This window comes from Prenolepis imparis, unplaced genomic scaffold (genome assembly GCF_030444845.1).
Source record: "Prenolepis imparis isolate NDT839.2.m4 unplaced genomic scaffold, iyPreImpa1.0 SCAF_9, whole genome shotgun sequence".
Classification (NCBI taxonomy): domain Eukaryota; kingdom Metazoa; phylum Arthropoda; class Insecta; order Hymenoptera; family Formicidae; genus Prenolepis; species Prenolepis imparis.
This window is the reverse complement of record NW_028141167.1, coordinates 14,603,646-14,628,303: the sequence shown is the minus strand read 5'-3', so window position 1 is coordinate 14,628,303 and position 24,658 is coordinate 14,603,646. Positions and strand designations below refer to the sequence as shown.

At 33.2% G+C, this 24,658-nt stretch overlaps 1 protein-coding gene across 5 annotated transcripts in view; it reads right to left on the bottom strand.

Annotated features, from left to right (window-relative positions):
* LOC145941191 (cell adhesion molecule Dscam2) overlaps positions 1–24,658 on the bottom strand; it is a 224,625-nt gene that overhangs the window by 51,037 nt on the left and 148,930 nt on the right. For all 5 annotated transcript variants that reach the window (XM_083047129.1, XM_083047128.1, XM_083047131.1 and 2 more), the window contains exons 6-7: positions 19,734–20,059; positions 3,922–4,171 (exon numbers count right to left, since the gene is read on the bottom strand). In XM_083047129.1, the coding sequence (XP_082903255.1) occupies positions 3,922–4,171; positions 19,734–20,059 (576 nt within the window). The remainder of the gene's footprint in view (positions 1–3,921; positions 4,172–19,733; positions 20,060–24,658) is intronic.

Genomic DNA, 24,658 nt, shown 5'->3' with positions numbered 1-24,658 from the left:
CATTTGAAACAATTCATTTTTTCTCTATTTTTTTGCGGGAAGAAGGAAAATGCCAGATGGCTGTGTGTATGTGTTACTGCTGCTGCTGCTGCTGCTGGCGATTTAAAGCACGATCTCCGTTTCATCGTTCCACTTTCCGACTTGCTGCCAGCAGCTTTTTTCACTGGGATATCGTTTAATTGCGATAAAAACAATCAGTGGAATATTTTCATATATTCCATTTATTCCGAAAAAAATAAAATATTTCAGGAATTTTTTTATTAATTTTATATACGATGCTCATACACGATTCATCACGCACAGTTATGAAAGAACGATTTAATTTTGACGGATTCACGTTATATCTTATTTATTGTTAAGGAGATCCTAAACGTGGTCCTGCCTTACGGACAGAAAGTGAGGTTAGAATCGACCATAAATCTATTTATTGGCTATACAGATTGTCTTTTACCTGAAATTATAACGCTTCGCGGTTTTTTAATATTAATACTTTAATTGTGCGAAAGGATTGATTAATCTGTATAGTCAATCAAAATATAAGGAGTTGCAACTCTCTACAACTCTTTATATATTTTGATTGACTATATATACAGATTGATCAATCTTTTCGCACAATTAAAATATTAATATTAACAAACCGCGAAGCGTTATAATTTTAGGTAAAAAACAATCTGTATATAGCCAATAAATAGATTTATGGTCGAATTTAACCTCACTTTCTGTCAGTAAGGCAAGACCACGTTTAGGATCCCCTTAAGGCGAGTCGTGAAGAGAGTAGAAGAAACATCGATGTATAATTATATAATAATATATTTACAGTAATGTTTTTTCAATATTTGTCGGAGATTATGTGTGACAGCAAAATAGCTGCTTAAAATAAAAGATTTACAACTCATTTAAAAAAGTTATGATTTTTAACCTAACCTAACTTAACTCGAGCTTTAATATTTTTCTCTTTCATCTTTCTCTGTTCTTCAAAATTTAAAGAATCAATGTAGATACAAGATTTCAAGCAAATCAATAAAGACTTCAAAATTTATAAGTTTCTTTAGAAATGGCTTTCAGATTTGACCGCGTAGACTTTTTGTTTGATTTCAACGTTTCATGAACATTTCAGCTCACTTCATCAAGGAGGAACAACCTGATACTGAATTGTTTCTTGTTCCTTGTAGAATCTTCCTTTATATAATGATCGGATCGGAAGAAGGGGAGGGAGGGGTTTGATGATGGAGAGAAAAGAAAAGGTATGGATTTGATTAACTAATCAAGGCATTTTTTAAAGAACTGGGAGTATAGATTGCCAAATTGAACCGAATTATATTTATATTTAATTATATTTATAAATATAATTATAATTTTATTTATATTTATATTTATTTTATATTTACATTTTAAGTATGATTTTATTTTTTAGAAATTGATTTATAAGTTGTTGGAAATTTTACGCTTGCTGTGAGTACAATATCCGCTAAAACAATTCTATATCAGTCCCGAGTTTCTCTATTTATAATCCTTTCAATTCAAACGATACGGAGACGGCGAAAACTAATGTGAAGGTCCGAAGGGGTCCGCATCCGTCCTCGCACGGGCATCTTAAGACGGTCGAGAAAGCGACAGCGGTCGTTTAAGGTAATGGATTATGTCGCACGAAAACACTGCCCATCGTCTCTGCCAACATTTTAAAGACGACGAGTACGTGTAGGAAGAACGACGACGACGACGACGACGACGGAATATTCGTCCACGTTCATCGTCTTGGCCCGCGATTCTCGCGCGGTCCCTCTCTTCGTTCTCGCTCTTTCTCTTCGCTTCTCACCCTCTCTTTCCATTCTCTCTCCGGTCGACCGAAACCCTTTCCTCCCTCCCCCTTACCTCTCCTCTGACTAAGACAAATGGCGCGTATTTATTTCACAGCACGCCGGCTAGTGGATTTCTCCTTTCTCCATTATGCATCGCCCTCGTTAAGCATTTTCTCCGCTTTTTCTTTCCCCTTTCATCCCCCTTTTTTATCTCGGAGCCGCACATTTCACTCCGTCAACCCCTCGCGGTATGGTTGGAGTATTCCTCTCTCTAACTTGCCGCCCTTATTTTCCTCGGTCGATCTCGTATGCGAGTGTGTACCGGCGTGCTTGTCGCTTGTCCTGTAGAGAACACTCTAAGTTCTAAGAACAATCGACTTGCACCGATGAAGGAATTCGATTGCACCTATTGAACGGGAGCTTGGCTCAAGAACGAGAAAGCGAAGAAAGGGATCTGATATACGTCTCCAAGAATTTCCGCCTCCGAACATTTCTCTCGGAACTTTTGATTTTCTTGGATAGCAAATTCGAATTTAATCCGTGATGCATTCAAGATAAGTAATACTTTTCTTTAAAACTAATTTTATAACTGATGCAAAAAATTTAAAAAACTACATTTTTTATTGATAATTTAAAAAAAAATGTTCTTTAAGTTAATATGTTGGTAATATTATATATATTTACAGAGTATAGTAATATTATAGTATAGTAATAAGTAATAATATAGTAATTTCAGGAATCTACAATCATAAAGTGGATAAATTTATTTTATATTTATCTCTTTCTCTCTGTCTGATAAAAATTCATTCACCTTATAACTGCAATCTAGCAAATATTCAATCAATTTTTGCTATAGACAAAAAAATATTTTCGAAAAATTTAGTCTTAAGCTGTCTCTGTACTCCGATACAAATTGTTACGCCATTTCATGTTTCTCCTATCGTGCTTGCACGTAATTGAATAATAAAAGTTGGATGCATCGCGCGGATAAACCTTAATTTAAAAAATACATCGTCGTTCAGTAGCTTAATAAGGCGGTTTCCGGGCAATGCGTCTGTGTACTTAACGGACTCGTACCTTAGAGCAGTCGATAAAAACTGCGAAAGGTCGCAAAAAAGGAGGAAAAGACGAGACAAAACTTTGGCAATAGGAGTTTTCCGCCGGTTAATGGTGTACCGTTAATAGCCTTAATTTAGTCTTATTATTTTCTGGAGGGAACTTTCATAAAACTTCGCTGAAGTTGTCCGGATGCTCACCCGCGCTTAACCCCCTTTCTCCCATCTCCTCCCTTTCCCATCGAAGTTCGTGTATGGTACTTTAAATACATCCGTTATATTACTATGCCTCGAAAACGTATCTCGAGCATCTCCCAGCTTTTTCTATTTCGGGCAAAAAGTGGAAATTAAAAAAAGAATTAAAAGAAGGAATTGTAGTGAGTTCCATTCTCGTTTGGGTGCCTTTTATCAAGATATATCTCGCACAATTATGTATAATTAAAAATAACATTAATTTACTTAAATACGCTCTATAATATAAACGCATTTAATAAATTAGTTTAATTTAGTAAAAAAATACAAATTTATATTTTAAAAATTTCCTACTTTTAAAAAAAAATTTTTAACTTTGATTTAATTTACCACAATTTACTCAGCATGATTCATACTCTTTAAAGTTTTATGATTTTTATGATAAAAACCGTCGAAAAAAAGGATTATTGGTTATTTTTTAAGAAAAAAATATTTTTAAATTTTCTATCTTTAGCTTTCAATTTTTTTTAATGCTGGTTTAATTTACCACAATAATTTATTAAATATGATCCATATTCTTAAAGTTTCATGATTGATAAAAACTGTCGAAATATTGATTCGTGGTTTTTAAATTAGTGATTTTTTTAAGAAGAAAATATTTTATAAATTTATTTTATTTTAGCTTTTAGTTTTTTAAATGCTGGTTTAATTTACTACAATTTATTAAAGTTTGATTTATACTTCTTAAAATTTTGCGATTGATAAAAATCATCGAAAATAGAAGCGGTTTTTAGATAGCGACTTTTTTACGAGAATAAGGGATTACGTGTTTCGAACAAAAGGGTGATGTGTAGAAAATCGAACAAATCCTTTACCTCCCAAACGCAATTCGGCCGTGGCTTGCACCATCTCGTAGTCGTTTTTGGCGAAACACTGATACATCCCTTTGTCATCCCGCACGATAGAAGATATGCGCAACGTCGAGCCATCGTTACCCGTAATCTTGCTCCTACCCGACGATCCTTCGCGTATAGGAAGACCATCCTTCGCCCATGAGATTACCGGATGTGGCTGACCGGTGACGGAACACTGAAACTCCGCATCCTTCCCCAGGTCTACAGTCACCTATAGTTTCATAAGAAATATGAAATATTATTAAATATTTATCATATCTATATCATATAATATTTATATTACATTATATAAAAAACTAAATATATAATATATATATTTATATATTATATATAAATAATATATTAATATTATATATTAAATATGTTACACTTTTTATTGTTTGTAAAAAATTTCTAATTATAATAAAAGTGACATATGTAAATAATTTTTGCTTGATAGCAAACATTTTGGGGAGATTACGATTTCCGTGGCGCGCAGATTTGACTATGAATTCTTGTTAAATGGATCATTTGTAATAAAAGTTCAAGAGTGGTCAAAGTCGCTATCGCTCATAGTTTCGGAGATATCTATCTTTTTTTCTCGCAATATTCGAAAAGCGAAATAACTTGCGTAAGTAAATTTTTGGAAGAATCATAGTATTATACGATGTTGCGAAGCGAGGTTCAATCCGAACCTATGTGTCTAGTTTTTTGGTAGTGGAGCCCTCCCCCCTTAGGCGGGCAAAACCCACTGTGTCCACGCATACACTTTGCCACGCAAAGCGAAGTTCCACATGGGTTCATATAGTTACGATAAATAAAGATCGATATCTCCGAAACTATGAGCAATAGCGACTTTGACCACTCTTGAACTTTTGTTTCAAATGATCCATTTAACAAGAATTCATAGTCAAATCTGCGCGCCACGGAAATCGTAATTCTCCCAACATTTTGATTTGCAACAACGTTAAACTTTTAAGTACTCATGAAAGATTCAAACATATTTGATCCATTCGAATGTACTTGAAAGTATTGTTCTTGTTCTTTGACGTATTTATAAAGGATTCGAATCTATCTTCTTCAAGTTTGAGTCTACTTGAAAGTACTGTTTTTTATTTTTAAAGTAATCATGGAGAATTCGAATCTACTTGTAAAATACATAATCTTATCACTATAAATATTATAATATTGTATAACATGCAATAAAACATAGTATGATATTTACTAACGTTCTGCGATAAAACAGAAATATATGAGAGATATCAGAATATAATATAATATTTACAATCTAACATTACATCATTATACGTAATATGTATGTAATGTAATGTACATACATATATTTATATAATGTATACATATATGTATTTTACTCGTGCGTATAACGTTATGAATTTCAATCTTGATTCTCCTAAAATACATAAAATGACATGAAATTGCGATTCGCAAAGGATAATGGATAAAAAGAATTGATTTTTTTGCTAAACGTGCATTATACATGTAATCTTATATTTTTGGAGTCACTGAATATGAAATGGTAGCATTTTTATCCATTTAAAATAATTAAAATGTTCATTATCCTGCCAAAAAATTGTTTTTTTAAAATAGTTTAATACTTTTTAATAGTTTATATTTAGTAACTAATTACTTAATTAGTAATTTTGTTCCAATTGTTTAATTATATTGTATTATAATTTATTCTTATAACATTTTTTACTGAAAAACTAAAAAAATATTTCAAAATTAAATACCTCAGAAATAATAAATTTAACATGACAAAATCAAAATATGACAGATACAAATTAAAAAAATTAATTTTAAAAGATTCTTAAGTTTTCTTTTTATTAAATTGCATGCATTAGTTTACATAATTATAATAATAAAGATTTTAAAATAGTAATGTATTTAATATCACAAAACACACCTCTAGAAATTCTAATGACAATGAATAAATTTACATAATACCATAACATAATATAATAAATGTATATAATATGATAAAGCGTCAATTAAAAAATTTATTTTAAGAAATGTATTACTGAAATAATAAAATGCTCCATTAATAAAAAATTTCAAAAGTTTACTACTATATAGTTATTTTAATATTCTTATAATTAAAAAAATTATGCACATCTGGCGAAATTCTATCAATAAAAAAAATTGACTATCTTTATTAATTTTTCTTATTGCACTGCGCAAATATATACAGAAAACATGTAGTATTTATCCAATTTGTGTATTCTAAATCCTAAAGCAAAATAAAAAAAGTTTTAATCATCAATTATTCAGTTGAATATAATTAGGAAGGTCGACGTGAATATAATTTCCATACGCATCTCGCGCATATATCTAGTTACAGCAAAATGTAAAAACTATACGCCGAGAAGTCTGAATACATAGTCGACATATATTGGATTAGAAATTGGACGAACGCGTATGTACAATTAACTCGAGTGACCCGATGGAATTTCCAATTCCGCATTCGGGAAGCTAATTTAATTATCCGCCCTTTGACCGCGTTTCTCTCTTCCAAAAGTGTATCAATGTAATTGAGATGGTAATTAATGAAAAATCTGGCTGATTTAACGGTTGGTTTAAGCGATATTCCGCCTTCAATTTAGAGAAATAAATACAGCAATAAAGTTATATATATATTATATACCATAGAACACACATTTTCTACATGAAAAGATTGTATTCTCAAAGTAAGAGGTATACTGTAAAATCCTTCTCAACAGATATTCTTAAGTGTTTCTACAACATCCTCTAAAACGAAGATAAGAAAATATTCTTTGTAAATAACAAACGGTCGTATGTTTTTTTTTATGCGGACCGTTTATTTTTGACGTTATATGATCATATTGTTGCAGCAACGTATACCAATGATTATCAGGTGTTGCAATTTACAATGCAGTGCAGTGTTTCTTGCAGTGTCTCACTGAATGGTTTTAGTTTATTAGAAGAATGAATAAAGTGTTAATAAGTAGCTCGAAAAAGAAAACTCGAGTGACTTAAGAGAAGTGTTCACGAGTAAGTAACGTGTAACATAACATAACATAACCTATTTTAATCGTTCACTTATTGTTAGATCTCGTCCTTACGTTCGGTCTATATGTATGTTTATGCTTTTTTTATGATCTTTCTTTGCCCGTGTGTTATAAAATATATATATAATGTGTTCTTTTATTAATGTAAAAATAAATCCCATTTCGTCTACATTTTCGTCTACATTTCGTCTACATTTCCCTCTTAAGATAAGAATATCCTTTTGGCGCATATTTTAAAACAAGATAGGTTTCCTAATAAGAAAATTAAAAAAAATATATATAATTTTTCAGTATATATAATTGTATTAGGTATATCTACTCTCTATATATAAAAAGATTAGCTGAAATCGGTCACGTTTTTATGTCACGTTTTTTTGTAATGTATATTTAATTGGGATTATAGTGAGGGGGGAGGGTATGGGAAGGGGGAGAGAAAAAAGGAGAGGGTGGGGAGTGGAGAGAGGAGGTGGGAAGGGGAGGGTAAAAAATAAAAAATAATAAAAAAATATATAAAAAGCCCCCTAGTATATTTTTAATATCATTATAAAAATTATGAATCGAAAATATTCTTCATATACATATATTTTTCATATACATATATGTATATCTTTAAATATATTTTATATATCTATATATTATATCTCTTGAAATATAATATATCTTTTTTAAAGATATTTCTACTATTCACACACAAGATTATATCTAACAATAAGCTATAGTAATCTCATTGGCAATCATATTTAATCGCTATAACCATCGTTCTTGAGGTCGATGTTAAGCGCGTTCTACGTTTAATTGAAGTCCTTGAGGGCAAGTAGATAAGACCGTATGTCTTCAGACAAGGATGCGCGCCAGAAATTCGCGGAATAATATAGAGTGATCCATTAAATCGGTTTCCCGCGGAATTTCCATATCTATCTTGAGCCGCTTAACTTAGCGGTGATCGAACACGGGAGAGATCCTTTGATCCAGAATAGAATCGGTGTTGTGCATTATTAAGGATGCTTGTTTACCCCGAAGGAGTAAAAGAGAACGCGCACGCACGAGAGAGAGAGAGAGAGAGGGGGGGGGAGAGAGAAAGAGAATAGGAAAATGGGGGTATGGGGGAGATAAGCAGATAGAGGAGAGCATGGACAGTACATTTCGATTATGCTGAGCATACGTGTGCTCAAATGGGATGCAACTGCATCGCTGTTGCAAATTCCGCAGCCACTTCGGCCAAGGATTCGCGAATGAGGAGCACTTGCAGCCGTTCGGCGTTGTTCGATAAGCAAAAAGTATCTTCGTGCCACGATAAACACAGTCCGAGAACAGAATCGTCCACTTATCCGCCTTTATATTCACGCTGCAATTGCGTCGATCGAGAGAATGCTTAAGATAATAAGAAAGCTGTACCTCTCTCGACTTTCATGAAGTTAAGCTTTGATAGAATTGGCTTTGCTAGAGAGAGTACGCACGAGTTTGTATCGCTACACTTTTATTCGATACTACAAGAAAATCACAATATTTAATAAGAGTTCTTATTAAATAATAACAAATATATATAAATCATTATTAGACAATAGATTAGGGTTAGGGGTTAGGTTAGGTTAGATTAGGTTAGGGATTAGCGGATGAGTCCTCTTGTGCACGAGGCTGCTAACAGGTTTTAGCGGGTATATTGGGCACTAGGTCTTGAGTCCCACACTACCCTCAAATCTCCTTCAAAGGGAGGGAGTGTGCGTAAAAGCATTTCCTGTTGCAAAAAAAGCTTAGAGATCAAGAGTTCAATATATTAACTTAAAAATCCGAGTCAAATCCAATTGTCAAATTTTATTTTCTAGGATTCGAATAACAAGAAATAATATTTCATATATTGTACAATCGAATCTGAAACAGTTATATTCGGATTTTAGATTAAGTACACCAAATTCGAAATAGTACTTAAAGTACTTTGTACCGTAAAGAAATAAATATTTTACAGGAAATACTCGAACTCTAAGATAAAACATGTATTTATAATACTTTTTATACATCCACACACGCACACTTTTCATCTTATCTATGTATACACTCATTCACCTACCCTTACAATTTCTCAAGTTTTCTTAAAAGATTTGAATATAGTTGATCCAGGTTCAAATGTACTTTAAAGTACTGTTCTTCGAGGTACTTAATATAAATAGTTCGAACTTATTTCGAGTCTACTTGAAAGTAGTTTTTCTTTAAAGTAATTATAGAGAGTTCGAAACCAAGTAAACAAATTTGAACCTACTTGTAAGACATTTAATCCTATCGCTAATCATTATAATATATCTATATTAAGTACCTAATATATAATATTAAGTAATAAAAAATAAATATTAAATAATATATATTAAATTATAGACAAATAAAACACGATGTCTTTTGAATATTATTCGCTCTATATTAATTATTCTACATTTATTAGACATTAATATTATACAGATTTTCTCTTAACAATTTATATACAGGGGAAAATGGGGCAATACCGGGTACTTTTTTGAATTTGTCTTCCTACAAAAAATCAGAAGACAAAAAAAATCTACTAACCGTTAGTAGTGTTTAGTGAACTTTAATCTATGAGAAAATAAGGCTAGTTGCTGAAAAGAAATATTTGCTTACCAAGGACAACAAAATTTTTTTGAAGTAGTCAAAATACCCGGTTTTGCCCTACCGATAGGGTACTCATTCAAAAGCGTGTAAATCACCATGCAATTATAAAATCTTGATTTATTTAAATCATAATACAATACAAAAATGCACAGAGAGAATTTTTTCTTAGAATTTATTTTTAAAATCATGGTAATCGTCGGACAATATATGGTATGGAAAGAATTTTATGAAAATTTTTCTGATTAATATTTATCACAATAAAAAATAATAATATCTATCACAATAAAATATAAAATATGTTTGATTAATTTTACTAAAAGTATGGTAAAATTAATCAAACAATTTTTAAAATTCTTTCCATATCATATTGTCTCACGATTACTATGATTTTCAGGGTAAATTTTAAAAGAAAATTCTCTCTGTGTGTATTCTCTCTCTCTCTCTCTCTCTCTCTCTCTCTCTCTCTCTCTCTCTCTCTCTCTCTCTCTCTCTATAAATAAAAATCACAAATAAAAACAAATATCTTGCTCTACATAGCTGCAGAACTCGTGGGCCCACCCTTGGCATGTAATGCATTGTATCTAACCTTTGATTGATATTGAGTACAAATTATTGCAAAATATGCAGACTACATCTTTTTTTTTATTCTAAAGATAAACTGTCTTCTTATTTTTTTTATTATTTCATTTTTTAATCCTATATTTTTTGTACCCGATTTTGCCCCACACATAGATACTCGGTTTTGCCCCAACACGAGAAAAACAATAAACACGGCGGCTGTATATTCCGACGTAAAAGAAACGATGAAAACTAATGCGATCTATACTTTCTAATATGTACAGAATTTAGTTCTGCACTTATCAAAATATATACTTTGTATAGGTAAAGTCCACGACGACTTGATTGTTGCTCCGATATCGATCTTTTTTGTTTCGACTTTAAACTTCTCTCAAAAAAATATAGTATCGTGTTTACGTGGACACAGTTTATCTCAAAATGATAATGGCATCAATTTATAATTAATAACACGAATTGGCCATAAATAACAATACCTATCACGAAGAAATAGAGGTACCCGGTTTGACCCGCCTACCCGGTTTTACCCGACTTTCCCCTATATACTTTCAAGAATCACTATATAGTGATTTCGAAATAAGAGGATGAAGCTCAAGTATGCGCATTCGTATCGATTCAACTGCTTTTTGCTCACCGCGAACGTAGCAATCACGTGACGGAGAAATTATTTTTATTCGTCGAATCCGACCGCAACCGTTAAATATCGTTAAGAAGATCACGCCTCACCGGCGCGGCTGCCTTTGTTCCGCAATTCTAAGGGAAAAACTTTCTTTCAAATCGTCGCTTGTGCGACTTTTAAATGTCCTTTGATACGGCTCCCGCCCTCGCGGTAAAGCGCGCGAAAGGGAAAAAAAGAAAAAAATTAAATAAAATAAAATCGTGTGATGGTGCCTTTAAAGGTACTCGAAAGGAGATTCATAAAACGAGCTAAGACGTCGATTTTCTTCTCTCTCCTTCTCTCACCAACCTTCTTTTGTAGCCTGTCTTTGTGGCATCGCGTGTAAGTATATTTACAACATGCGATGGCAACTTGTTTCAATGTAACAATAACGCATACACAGACACACACACACACACACACACATGCGACGTATACAATTTTCTTTGCAATACGCGATCATTACGGTTTTTTTTCGAGAGAAACACAGGACAAATGACGCAAACGCAAAGACTTATTTCGTTTCTGACAATATTCTACAAAAATAAAGAAAGTAATGGTTTGTATTAAATAGTAGAATAAAAGGAAATTGTAATCTGTCGAAATTTCATTTTATTAAATAAATGTTTATATTGATATCTGCAATGATAGAAAGAAAAAAGATATCTGTCGTCAAACTAATATACTTGCTATATACACTTTTAAATATTTCCAACTTTACAGGAATTCTTCTTTCATTTAATATTATATAGATTGAACACATTGGAAGTTTATGTCAGAATTTTATGTCCAAATATATCAAATATTTCAGCGGGGCGCGCAAAAGTTTCGGGATGATATGTTCAATTAATCGTTTCCAGGAGAAATGTCGAACGACAGAAATAACTTGACAGCGCTCTAGGATAGGTCGAAAGGCTTGCGATTATTAACTTTGTCGAAGCGTCGGAAGCTGCGCTGTGCGTGACAAAAAGCCGTGGTTTCCGCCAATAAAGCATGAAGGGAGCTTGACGCGCTAATGGAATGAAATTACAGAGACGAAAGACAGTCGATATATATGGAGTGTCCTACATTCGTTGTGCTGTCTTTCATTTGCGAATTATTCGATCAATCCGGTGTCAACTTATTTCGAGCAATATCGTAAACGAATTATTATTTTTTATAGCGATTAAACAAAAATTTCAAGAATTGAACTTCAGAAAAATGCAAAATCTTAAAGAAAACAAAATCTTACTTTATGCGACTTTTTTTTAGCAGAATTTTTAAATCTTATTAATTTATATATACAGGGTAATTCATTTTAATCTTAACAGGCAAATATCTCGAAAAATACGAAAAAATGTTTCATACAAAAGTTGTAGAATTTGATCTCAAGGTCAAAGTCAAGGTCACCATCAGATGTCCCCCTCGAAATCCTACAACTTTTGTATGAAACATTTTTTCGTATCTCCCATATTTTTCGAGATATTTGACTGTTAAGATTAAAATGAATCACCCTGTATAATACAGATGGCGCCATTTTCAAGAAATTCACTAATTATCATTTTTTTAAATAGAAACCGATTTTTTAAAAACAAAAGTAGGTCTTGTCGAGACAAATTCAACTATATGTATCAATTAAAGTTTTTCTTGATTTGTCCATAAGTTATACAATTTATTAATTTGGAGTATTAGTGTTACACGCAAACAGTCGACAGATACTGAGTGCTTTCCAACAAGGACACAGTGTGACACAGAGTATCATTCTATCTTCTTTCAATACCAGTGAACAACAAAGATAGAATGATACTTTGTGTCGCACTGTGTCCTTGGAAAGCACCCACTTTCTCAAAAGTGGCGCCATCTGTAAATAAATTGATATTGCTATCTTGTATCTCTCTTAAAATTAAACAACTTTTGTGCAAAACATTTTTTGTAAAAGACATAGGAAAAAAGATTTAGGATGGACCATGCCATATATATATGTATAATATATTTTAATGTTCCACCCTATATATACATATAAATGATAATCTTATAATTAAGTGTTCTGTAACGATCAGTATTTGGGAACATTAAAAATTGATCGAAGAATCTTATTTGTATGACGTCTACACAAAATGGCACACTTTGTACACATCAGAGAATCCATCTATAAGCGTTCCTCCGCTGATGATCGCGAAAGTTACGGAAAGCTTCCGACGAATGAATGGTATTTCACCGTTTCCAGCCCCCTTTGACTCTCCTCTCCTCGCCCAATGTTCCTGTCGCTCTTCCACGATGGAAGCCCGGTAGCCCTCGTCACCATGGACCATTTACCAATACCCATTCGCCCTTTTATATATATGGCTGAGCTGTCCGCTCCAGATGGAAGAATACCGACCACTTTCTCGCGTTTTTCGTTGGACAGCGACACTTTACTGACATTTTCAACCTCCCCCCTCTCTTTCTCTCTCTCTCTCTCTCTCTCTCTCTCTCTCTCTCTCTCTCTCTCTCTCTCTCTCTCTCTCTCTCTCTCTCTCTCTCTCTCTCTCTTTCTCCTCCCCTATCGAAGCGACGATCGACCCAGAATGAAGTCGACTTTTCAAGATAGGATAGGATAGGTAGGTAGGGTAGTACACTGGTTCGAGCGATTCGTCTCGGCGAATCGAGACAGGGCTTGTGATCCATCAGCTGGTAATTGACAGTGAAATAGTTTGTGCGCGTAAAACATTTATTACACATAGCTTCGATATCTCGGCCTCTGTTATCGGTCGCAATTACTTCGATCATTGATGATCCGTCTGTGAAGCGACGCATACATAGAGAAATCATAAAGTACTATTAAATTACATTATTTCGTCGGAGTAATTTTTTACGATTCAACGTACAGTATGTCTAATAAGACTGTATTATATGTACATATTGATGTCGTATTGGGACAAGCTTCTGTTGCACATCGAACATTTTTGAACGAGTAATTAGAAGAGCTATTCCCCTATGATGCATTATATAGAAGGTGTCAATTATTTGATTTTCGTTAGAAAATTATACATATATTTAACTATGTATGCCAAAAGAAAGAAGATCAATAGATCATGCGCTACAAATCTCCTATTATCATTGTGCGACACCAAGAACTCAAATTGAAAAAAGGTATTATTTTATCATGTAAGATGTATATACGAACTCATATATGAATCTCAAATATATCGAAGCATAATGAAGGAACCATTTCTTTCAAAAAACATGTCGCAAAAAGAATCACTGGGTACATAAAAATGTTAATCGTGATTGGGGGAATGTTATTTTTTCCAATAAAACTTCTTTTTGCACACAAAATACTATTAATCGAACTTGGTCTATTTCTACAAGCACACTTTTTTAGAGGATATCTCGATAAAGCTGCATGCTGGAGGTTGATTCTCAAATAAAGAATTTGAAGGATCTTTATATCTAATTACGAAGAATTTAGATGTGCTAAGAAGATATAGTCAAAATTTATTAGAAAATATTACCATCTGAAGATGGATTATGAGTAAAAGTCAGGATTGAATTCTTCAAGAGGACAACGATCCAAAACGGAGTCGTTTTTGTTCTCGAAGAAGAAAAAACGACGTCAAAACATTAGACTGGCCATCACATTAATTAAACTCAAATCCAATTAAAAATATCTGAGGATTAATGAAGAGAAGAAGCTGCGTGGAAAAAAAGTGTACACGATGAAACAATTATCTCAACAAATTTGTTTGATATGGCGATCTATACCTCGAGAATATGCTGTAAAATTAGTGAAAAGTGTGCTTCGAAGATGTCAAACAATAATTGATTGGACGGTTTATGGTTTATTAATTAAAGCAAAAACGTTGTAATACTAATAATTGATAGTACATATATAACTTTTTTCATTTGTTTATAATAAATAGTTTAAAAATTATGTCAAATATGGTCTTATATTAGACATACTGTGAATCAAGATAAGATGAAAATACATATATACACTCGATCGAATCTCGATTAAAGTTTTTCCTACATATGAAACCAGATATACATATGGTGAAATCTCTAGTATTTCTGTAAATATAAAAAGAAATGAAAATATACAATAAATGTGATATAATTAAATTTTTATAATAATAATAATAATAATATATATATGCAATTATATATATAAATAAAAATATAATAAAAAAAAATATATATATATAAATACATATATAGAATAATTCAATGACTTTTTAAGAGGTTAAATTTCTATTAGTATACAATGTTGCGTACAAAAATTTTTACAAGTCGCGAATATCTGGTATTTCCTTCGAAAGACACAGAATGGCGGTCGTTTCCAAGTTGGCGACAGTTGTAAGGAACTCTCGGACGAGGGAGCGGACGATTACGAAACGACGCGACGGTAACGGAGTTAGACAATCTCCGGGCAAACGATAATTTGACCCGACGGAATAAGTGCCCGGGACAACTTCGAGATTCATCGCGCACAGGAATGAACCCACCCTTTTTCTCTCTCTCTTCTTCTTCCCTCCTCTCTCTCTTTCTCTTTGCCATTTTACACGAGATCACGGTCGAGCAGTCGGGCTTCCGAGCTTCCTGACATTGCGCTGTTGTTTACGGTGTACTCGCGCGATCCTCGATTATCTACGTCGCTGAGAATTAGTCGCTCGCCGCCGGCTCGAATTTATTCAGAGGCGCTTCCTCGGAGGAAGCTCGCACGTCCCGACTCGTGTTCATCGAGCTAAGAGAGGAGGTAGAGGGTTACAGTCTCTCGATAGCTTAACAAAGTCACGAGGCAACGAACCGCTATCTCGTGTCGCGAAGCATAAGGGACGGATATAGGTTATGGATCATGCGAACGGTACAGTTTCACAGCAATGATACGAGACGAAGACATCGCGATTTAATATTTGGAAGGATAGGAGATACACTGAAAAAATTGTATTCTCATTTTATAAAAATTTTCTACTTATTTTTAGAATACCTTGTTTTAATAAGTAGGCACCAGAAGAATCTTCTTACATTAAGAGAAGAATTCTAAAGGTTGTATCAAATTTACAAAAATGTAGATAAAATGAGATATATTTTGACATTAACAAAACAATAAATTATTTTATAGAACACAGGCAAAAAAAGGATAACATAAAGAAAGCATAGACATATTAGTATTTGTAGATCGAATATGATGAAGCAGGAGACTTGGGTCTTAATAAGATTGGAATTAAGTTAGGTTATGTTATGTTATATGTTACATATGTTATTTACTTGTAAACATTTCTTTTAAGGCGCTCAAGTTTTCTTTTTCAACTTATTAATTTCTCTCATCCAATCTTAAATTCTAATAAATTAAAAAACATATATCATTGTAATTGATAAGAAGTGCTTACAGTGCGATTCAATAGAACTTGTTAAATATACTATTTCTAGATAAGTGATTTGGTTTGTAAACGTCGTCATCATAATTATCGCGAAAAATTTTGAGATAAAGGTGAATTCCGCGAAATTTCGCCTCGGAAGGGGTGATAAGTAAAATGTAGATTCTGATTGCGACTCGCTCCGGGGAAAACTAGTGACGATTGTCGTCCAGGAACGAAAGCCGAGGGAAAAGCGCACAATAGGAACGCTCGGAGTCATTTGCGACGACGCATTGAAGAGGAGCTGCTATTTCGATGTGAGGGTGAGGAAAGGAGGGAAAAACGAAGGATCATTCAACAGCCATACGTTACGAAAAAGATTATTGATACCTATCGTCGAGACATTTCGTTCTTACAGGCTAATCCGTTTTCAAAGAGAAATCAATTGTATAGACCGTTATGCGCGATGACAACCGAATAAAGATCGTCGTTTATTTTCTCGACGCGAAGGTCTTAAATGAGAAGAAGAGAGAGATGGACTGTTTGAAGAAATCGATAAAATTGCGTTCACTTCGGATTATGTAAATGAAAGAAAGAAGTATAAAAATATTTATAATGATATAAAATAGGTTTTTTTAAAAATATGTAATAAAAAAAATAAAAATAATAACCTAACCGTAACCTAAAAAATAATTTAATAAAATAATTATTTTTGTTTAAATGTAATAAACAAATAAATAAAACAAAACAAACAAATTAAAAAAAAGTAAAAAAAATAATCTAACCTAATAAAGAAGCAATTGCTTATAATGTAAGATAAGGAGAAAGAAAGAAAAAGAAAGAAGAATCACGCACGCGGAACTCACAACCAGTAGAGAGGAAATGCATGTAAACCAACAGAAACATAAGATGGATGAGGGGGAAACTGTGATATAACGTTGATGTTCAACCCAATTATCCGGAGAGTATCTAAAGTCCACTATCTTCTCATTCCGGAGTAACGGAATAAACTTGGATTCAACTTTGCTCAAATCGAAATAGCTGGCGATATTTTATGGCAATTACACTGAACAAAAGCGCCTTTAAGCATCGAAACTTGGATTGAAATATCATTTGGGAAAAGCAAAGCTTTTAACGGAATAAAGTATTTTATATTTCAAAATAATGAGAGTATAATTAATTATTAATTTAAAAATAATTATTATAATGTTACACATTGTATAATATGTACAATATTTTCTATATAAAATATAATTCAAATATTATAAACAATATTCTCTATATAAATAAATATATATGGAGCATTCCATGTCAAGTGGGCCACTTTTATTATTGCAAAAAACGGATCTTTTTTCATTTTTAAGGCTCCTGCACTCGATTGCCAAGTCCGTAAAATTTGTACGACAGCGCCACATTTGGCAAAACTACAAACTATTAAGCGTGAAAATGACATAAATTATTCTTGCGACTTATAGTGTCATTTATCATTTTAGTGCAGTGTTTCTATTTTTAAAGTAATTGTTATAGTGTTAAAATATACCGAAGACTCTCATTTTGTTATAATTTAATATGTAAAAGCAAATATTTATTTCATTTCGATACCTGTCAAACAGCTGGTTTTCGTCCTTGATTAGGCTCAATTCAATTCGACATATACAATGTTATTTATTGCTTACCCAAACAAAAGGAGAGTTTTTAGTATATTTTACAAGTCGGTTCTATTGGTTACAAACCCTATTTTATTGAAAAACATTTTTATTTTAGCGTAAGTCGCAAGAATTTTCATGGTATATTTTCTCGCTTCTGACGTCATCAATTCAAGATGGCTGCAGTGAGTATGCAGGAGCCTTAACAGCTCAATTTTATCCTTAGCATCACTACATTAAAACCTAAAAGTTATAGAATATTATCTTTTACGGTTTAAAAATGACCTTATTCTATCTCGATATCAGATGCGTGCTTAACAATATGGTGGAATAAAATAGTGGAACTAAAATCGCACAAAATTGATCTGCCATTTTGAATTTTAAAGATCTGAGCTCGAATTCCGACCAAAAATTCTTTGAGTTATATGCAATTTATGCGTGCAAAATCCCAAACCCTTCGTATGGGGTTAAAAACATATCTGACATGTATCGAGATAGAATAAAGTGCTATTTTTAAACCGTAAAAGATAACATTCTGTAACTTCTAGATTTTAGTGTAGGGATGTTAAGAATAAAATTTAGTTATTAAAAATAAAAAAAAGTCCGTTTTTTTGCAATAAAAGTGACTCACTTGACATGGAATGCTCCATATATACATATAACGTATATATAATATATAATATATTCTATATAATATTTTATATATATTATAATTATTATTATAAACTTTATAATTAGTTTAAAAATTTAAAGAATGTATAATCAATTTACATTCTTATTAAAATAAACTACAACCTTATATTTTATTGTTGTGTGCAATTATGTATAAAGAGAAACAACAATATATTTAGCAACTTTTGTTCCTATGGAACAAATTGAGTAATATTTTCATCGTTTAAATTAGTCAATCTTTACATTCCGTTCTGAGCCATTATGAAAGTTCATCCAAGGCTTTTCCTTGCTATGACTCCTATTAACGCATGTAAAATTCATCTTAAGCTTACTCGGGGTTTTATCGTTTCACCAGTTTAAAGACATTTTCAATGTTCCGAGAAACCATAAAGTCAAACATAAATTGTTTTATTATTAACATCTCGAAAGAAAAATATATTTCGAAACTAAAATTCAAAATATAAAAATTATTACATTCTGAAGACACACACACACACACACACACACACACACACACACACACACACACACACACACACACACACACACACACACACACACACACACACACACACACACACACACACACACACACACACACACACACACACACACACACACACACACACACACACACACACACACACACACACACACACACACACACACACACACACACACACACACACACACACACACACACACACACACACACACACACACACACACACACACACACACACACACACACACACACACACACACACACACACACACACACACACACACACACACACACACACACACACACACACACACACACACACACACACACACACACACACACACACACACATATATTTAGGAGAATATATTCACACATGTGCATATAATATATTTTATATAATACATTATAGACCGGAAGAAAATAAAACACATTTCCTACTATTATTATAATTTAGTTAATAAATATTTATAAAGAATAATAGAGATCTTTATCAATTTTTTAAACTTTAATTTAATTAATTTTTAATTCAATAATATTTAGATTTTAATTTTTTAATATAATTTTTAGATTTAAAACTTTTAATGTACAAATTTTTAGATTGTTAAGTCTGTTTGGATTTAGAAAGTTACGTCAAATGATCGAAAGGAAAAGCGAAAGGGAATCGAAAGGAAAAGGAAGCACGTGAATCGGGTCGCACTGAAAGAAAAAAAAAGACATTTGGCAGATAGAGAGATAGAAAAAAATCTGGATACGTACCTGTTGAGGTGCTAGATGGATTGAGAGGCTGCTTACGATGGTAACTTCCAGTACGACCCGCTCGGAACCAGCGGTATTGTTCGCGTGGCAGACGTATCTGCCGGCATCCTCGACGCGGGCCGGCTGTAGCACCAGTACACCAGCGCGCGCGTGTATCCTCTCCGAATTGAAAACCATCGTTGTGCCTGACACGGATTCGCGGAACCAGAGATACGTAGGTGGGGGGTTACCCTGCGAGATGCACAACAACACGATCGTTTCGCCGGTGCGGATCGGTCCGGGATTCATTCGTTCGTTGAATCGCGGCGGTGACGAATTGCGATGTTCTGAAGCAGGAAGAAGAGAAATTCGGTATATATATACATATATAGAAAAAAATTTGTATACTTTGTGATGCGATAAATTTAAACCTTTTTTTTAAATTAAAATTATATATACCGAAAAATTGTATTCTCGAAGTAAGAGGACAATATAATATAAAATTTTTCTTAACAGATATTTGTTATTTGCATTTATAAATGTTTGAGAATATTCTTTAAAATTAAGAAGATATTCTGCGTTAATAACAATCGCTTGTTAATAAACAAATCATTGTATGCTTCTTTATGTAGACCGTTTTCATTTGGCGTTGTATTGTCATATATTGTTACAGCAACGTATATGATTAAATGTATACCCAGTGAGCAATATGTTATCAAAAGAAATTCATAAAGTACTCAAGTTTAAGAGTCGGACTTCCGATAACTCCATCAAAATGATAATATTATGATATCAATAAGTCCTCCAATGCGTCGATTTTAGAGGAAAGAAAAACATCACATAAACGACATCTAAAAGAATTCCACAATCTGACTTCTTTTAAATATCAAAAAAAGGTTACCGTTAAGAATTGCTATTTGTAGTATTATATTTTTACATATTTTTATATTTAAAAAAAATATAAATCTTAGTATACATTTCTTTTATAACATTTTATTAAAATTAAAACAGGTTTCAAAATGCCCATAGACTTTGAATAAAAAAAACTTTATGATTGCAACGTGCTTTTTGCAGACATAACCCAACTTCTTTGGTCGGATATAGAGGCAACATAGAACAAATAACAAAAATATATATGAAAATATATAATCTCTATTTTATGCTCAAATACATATTTAATAATATTTATAATTTAAGAAAGAAAGATTAAACGTTAATATCGAAGAACGTAAATCTCCTTGAAATTCAACTCAGAGCACGCAGTTCACACACGTATATATGTGGCTTGCCCATGTGCGGCGTTCGTAAAATAGCACGCTTGCTAGAGACTCTACAGACATCTATGAATAGACAACATAAAGAGCTCTTCTGAAAGATATCTTACAAAAAGATAACTTACTGATATCATTTTTGAGAAAAATTAATGAATTTTCAAAAAGTTCTCTTAAAGAGCTCTTCCTCTCAATAATGCTCACTGGGTAGTGTTGCAATTTACAGTGCAATGCAGTGTTACTGGAATGTTTCAATTTATTAGAAGAATGGATAAAGTTGATAAGTGACTCGAAAAGAAAGACTTAAGCGATTTAAAATAAGTGTTTATATAACATGTGTAACATAACATAACATAACCTATTCTATTTTAATCGTTCAAGACCAGTCTCGTGTGCCTCGTGCTTACAATTAGTCTATATATGTATATGTACTATGTCTATGCTTTCTTTATGGTTTTTCTTTTCCTTGCGTTGTAAAATAATGTACGTGTTATTGTTAATAAAAATAAATCTCATTTTGTCTACAATTTTTTAAATTAGGAATACTAATCCTTAAGATACTTTAGATGATTCTTCTTAAAATAAATGAGAAATTCTTGTAATGGAAATATAATTTGTATATTTCTATAATGCAATATGAGATAATTCTTCTGAACCTTTGGTATACAAAGATATTTCTTAATAGAATGGTTTATACTTTATTTTAATTATCCTAATTTATTATAATGACCGACGAGCTTCAACTAACTTCCTCAAACTAATTTTCTGCATAGTTATAAGACTTCTTATTGTTATCAATTATAATGGCAAGAAAACATGTTCGTGAAATTATCCAATACTCTCGCTGAAAAATAAAAGATTGATAATGTCTTATATTATTTTGCGAATTAATTTATAAATTAATTTGAGATAATTAATTTTATTTAAATACAATAGAGTAACTTAACATTAAAATTACGCTAATATTAGCCATGCATCTGTTTATAACTGTGAAGATTTTATTAGATTCAAACAGCACTTTTTTGATTTTTAAGTTAACACAAACATATATTAAATATATTTAACATTACTAAATTGTTATATATGCTATACTATATAGACAGAGATAATTAAATATTTTTTTAAATTTTGTTGCATTGTTATGTATGTATATGTATTTGCCATTATAATCACAATATAATAAAATAAAATTTTAGAAATGACCGATTATTAATCGCGCGTTCATTATAAATGTATATCGCAACTAATGATTGTATTTGCCTAATGGAATTCAACGTATGCAAATTATCGTTGGCTCATACATTGTTGCATATTAAACATTAATAAATTATTAGTCAACGAAAATGTACGCAGCGTGTTTCATATCTTAAAAATTTGGCATCGGATTTCTAAACTTTCGGAAACCTGTTCTTCTCACTAATTTCGGGAGATCTCTAGACGATCTCTGCGGAATATTTTATACGATATACGTGTCTTCGTGCCGGGAAGTGTCGTTAAGTAAGAGATCTCCGCGGAGAGTTAGCTGAGCAGAGACAAAGATTTCGCGTTAACTTCATAATGCAACATTTTTTGAAACGCGTTTAATGAAATCTTCATATTTGATATTTTCTGTTCGTTATTAATTTCGACATATTTTAACGCCAATTTCGACGATGAAAATTTTTAAAAATATTTTGATCAAATATTTGATTTATATCGTGGCGTCGCATTTATTTTTGGAGTGAAAAAAATTTTAGAAAATTTATCTCGGCAAAATGTGTCAAATTTATAATTAAAGCGTCGACAAAAAAGAAGAGAAAAAAAATATTTTAAAAATCGAAATACTACTAATGGAAAAAAATATCGATTCTCAATTACTTCTCTCCTTTCAATCATGATATCAGTCATTCTTGACAATTGCGAGCATCGTTTAATAAAGCCGCGATACAATTGTCGATATCCCAAAATCCGGCGAAAAATCCCACTCTCGAAAAATTGTAGAAAAAAAAGAGGGAAAGACGCGCGTTCTCCGACGCGAACTATAAATCTCCATTTCACGTGGCAACAGCATGCTCGCGTCATCATACTCGGGCGAAATCCGCGTGTAAATTTCAGAGCGAGCACGCAGAGTTTTATCGCGGATAATAGAATCAATAAACTCGAGCTTCGGTTCAGTCACATCGATAAAAACGTCGGAAGCAATTCTATCCGGCCACGAAGGGGTTGGAATTTGTCGATGTCCCGAGCGCGAGGGGGGAGGGGAAGGACGGGTAACGATGACGACGACGACGATGAAACGAGCGTCCAATTTCCCGGCCGGGACGACGGGAGAGATTGATATATATAGAACCTCCGCCGAATATAACGGGGGCATTTTATTTCACCTCTCTTAGCAACGATTAAACATTTCTTCCTTCACCCCCTCCCTCCTTTTGCAGGGGGATCGGGGGTTGTTTGCCTCCTCTGGACTGATCTCCGGACAGCGCGACGCTGTGGCCTTTTACGACCGTGCGCTATTTTATAATGGCGCTTTGTTCGTCTGGTCGCGGCGTTATTATTGTAATTTAAGCTGATGGCGTATTGATCGTCGTCTATCTCGTTCTCGCTCTCTCGCGTTTCCTCTCTCGTCTCGCTCGATCTTGCACCCCTCCGTCTTTTTCACTCTCTCTCTCACTCTCTCTTTCTCTGTCTCGCCCACCCTTTGGTACACACACTCTCTCCAATCCTCGACGTCTCCTCCTCTCTCATTCGTCTCGCTCTATCTCGTTCTCTCTATAGTACTGTGCAATTCCAGTTGCCATATTCCAGCACAACCAGCCACCGTCACCACACCCTTGTTCATATCCCCGTTCGGTGCGCACTCCTACGTACATATGCACGTCGAAAAGTTTTTACGCCATTTACATCTCGACTTACGCCCCCTCGACGCGACGTCAACGTCGTCGTCGTCGTCGCTGTCGTCGTCGTCGTTGTCGCTCGAGCAAACAAAAAAATATGGCCCCGGGGGGTGCGCTCTCTGTTGCGAGTATCGCAATTACATTTTGCTGCACGCGCCTCGGTGAAAGTTCGCCGACGAAAATTCTTTCGAGCGAGAGTGTGCAGTCGCGGAAAGTATTTTTCTCGCGTTAGTCTATATTTTATTTTTACACATACATAAAGAAAGAAAGACAGAGAGAGGGAAGAGGGAGATAGTCTTATACAAGTACCTACAAATGTCATTTCGCTGGATGATGACAGGTAAAATCGTAAACGTATTTTATATTTTTCGCATTTATTTTATTTATTTGTTTTTTTACGCATCTGCCTCTTTGACACGAATTTTCCACATTTTTGCGCTCGATCCGCCAAATTCTCATAGCGGAATGTTCGGAAAAGTTTCGAAACGCGATCCTTTTTGCGACGCATCGCTGAATTGGACCAGCTGGTGCATGCATACGCGTCACCATTTCGAGAATTTTTGTATTATATCGTGTGCATGCGTTTCCTTATACACGTTTCAATGTCAATAATGTGCCCGTTGACGTAGGACAGAAAGGCTGCTGTCGCGATATTGGACAGTTTATATGTGTGGATTTTTATACGAAACTCTGATATAATTTCATCAAAATGTTGATTAAAAGATGACGTGTCCTGTATACATATGTATACAGTATGTAAATATCGTTGAATTACACAGAGATTTTTTAACAAATTGTG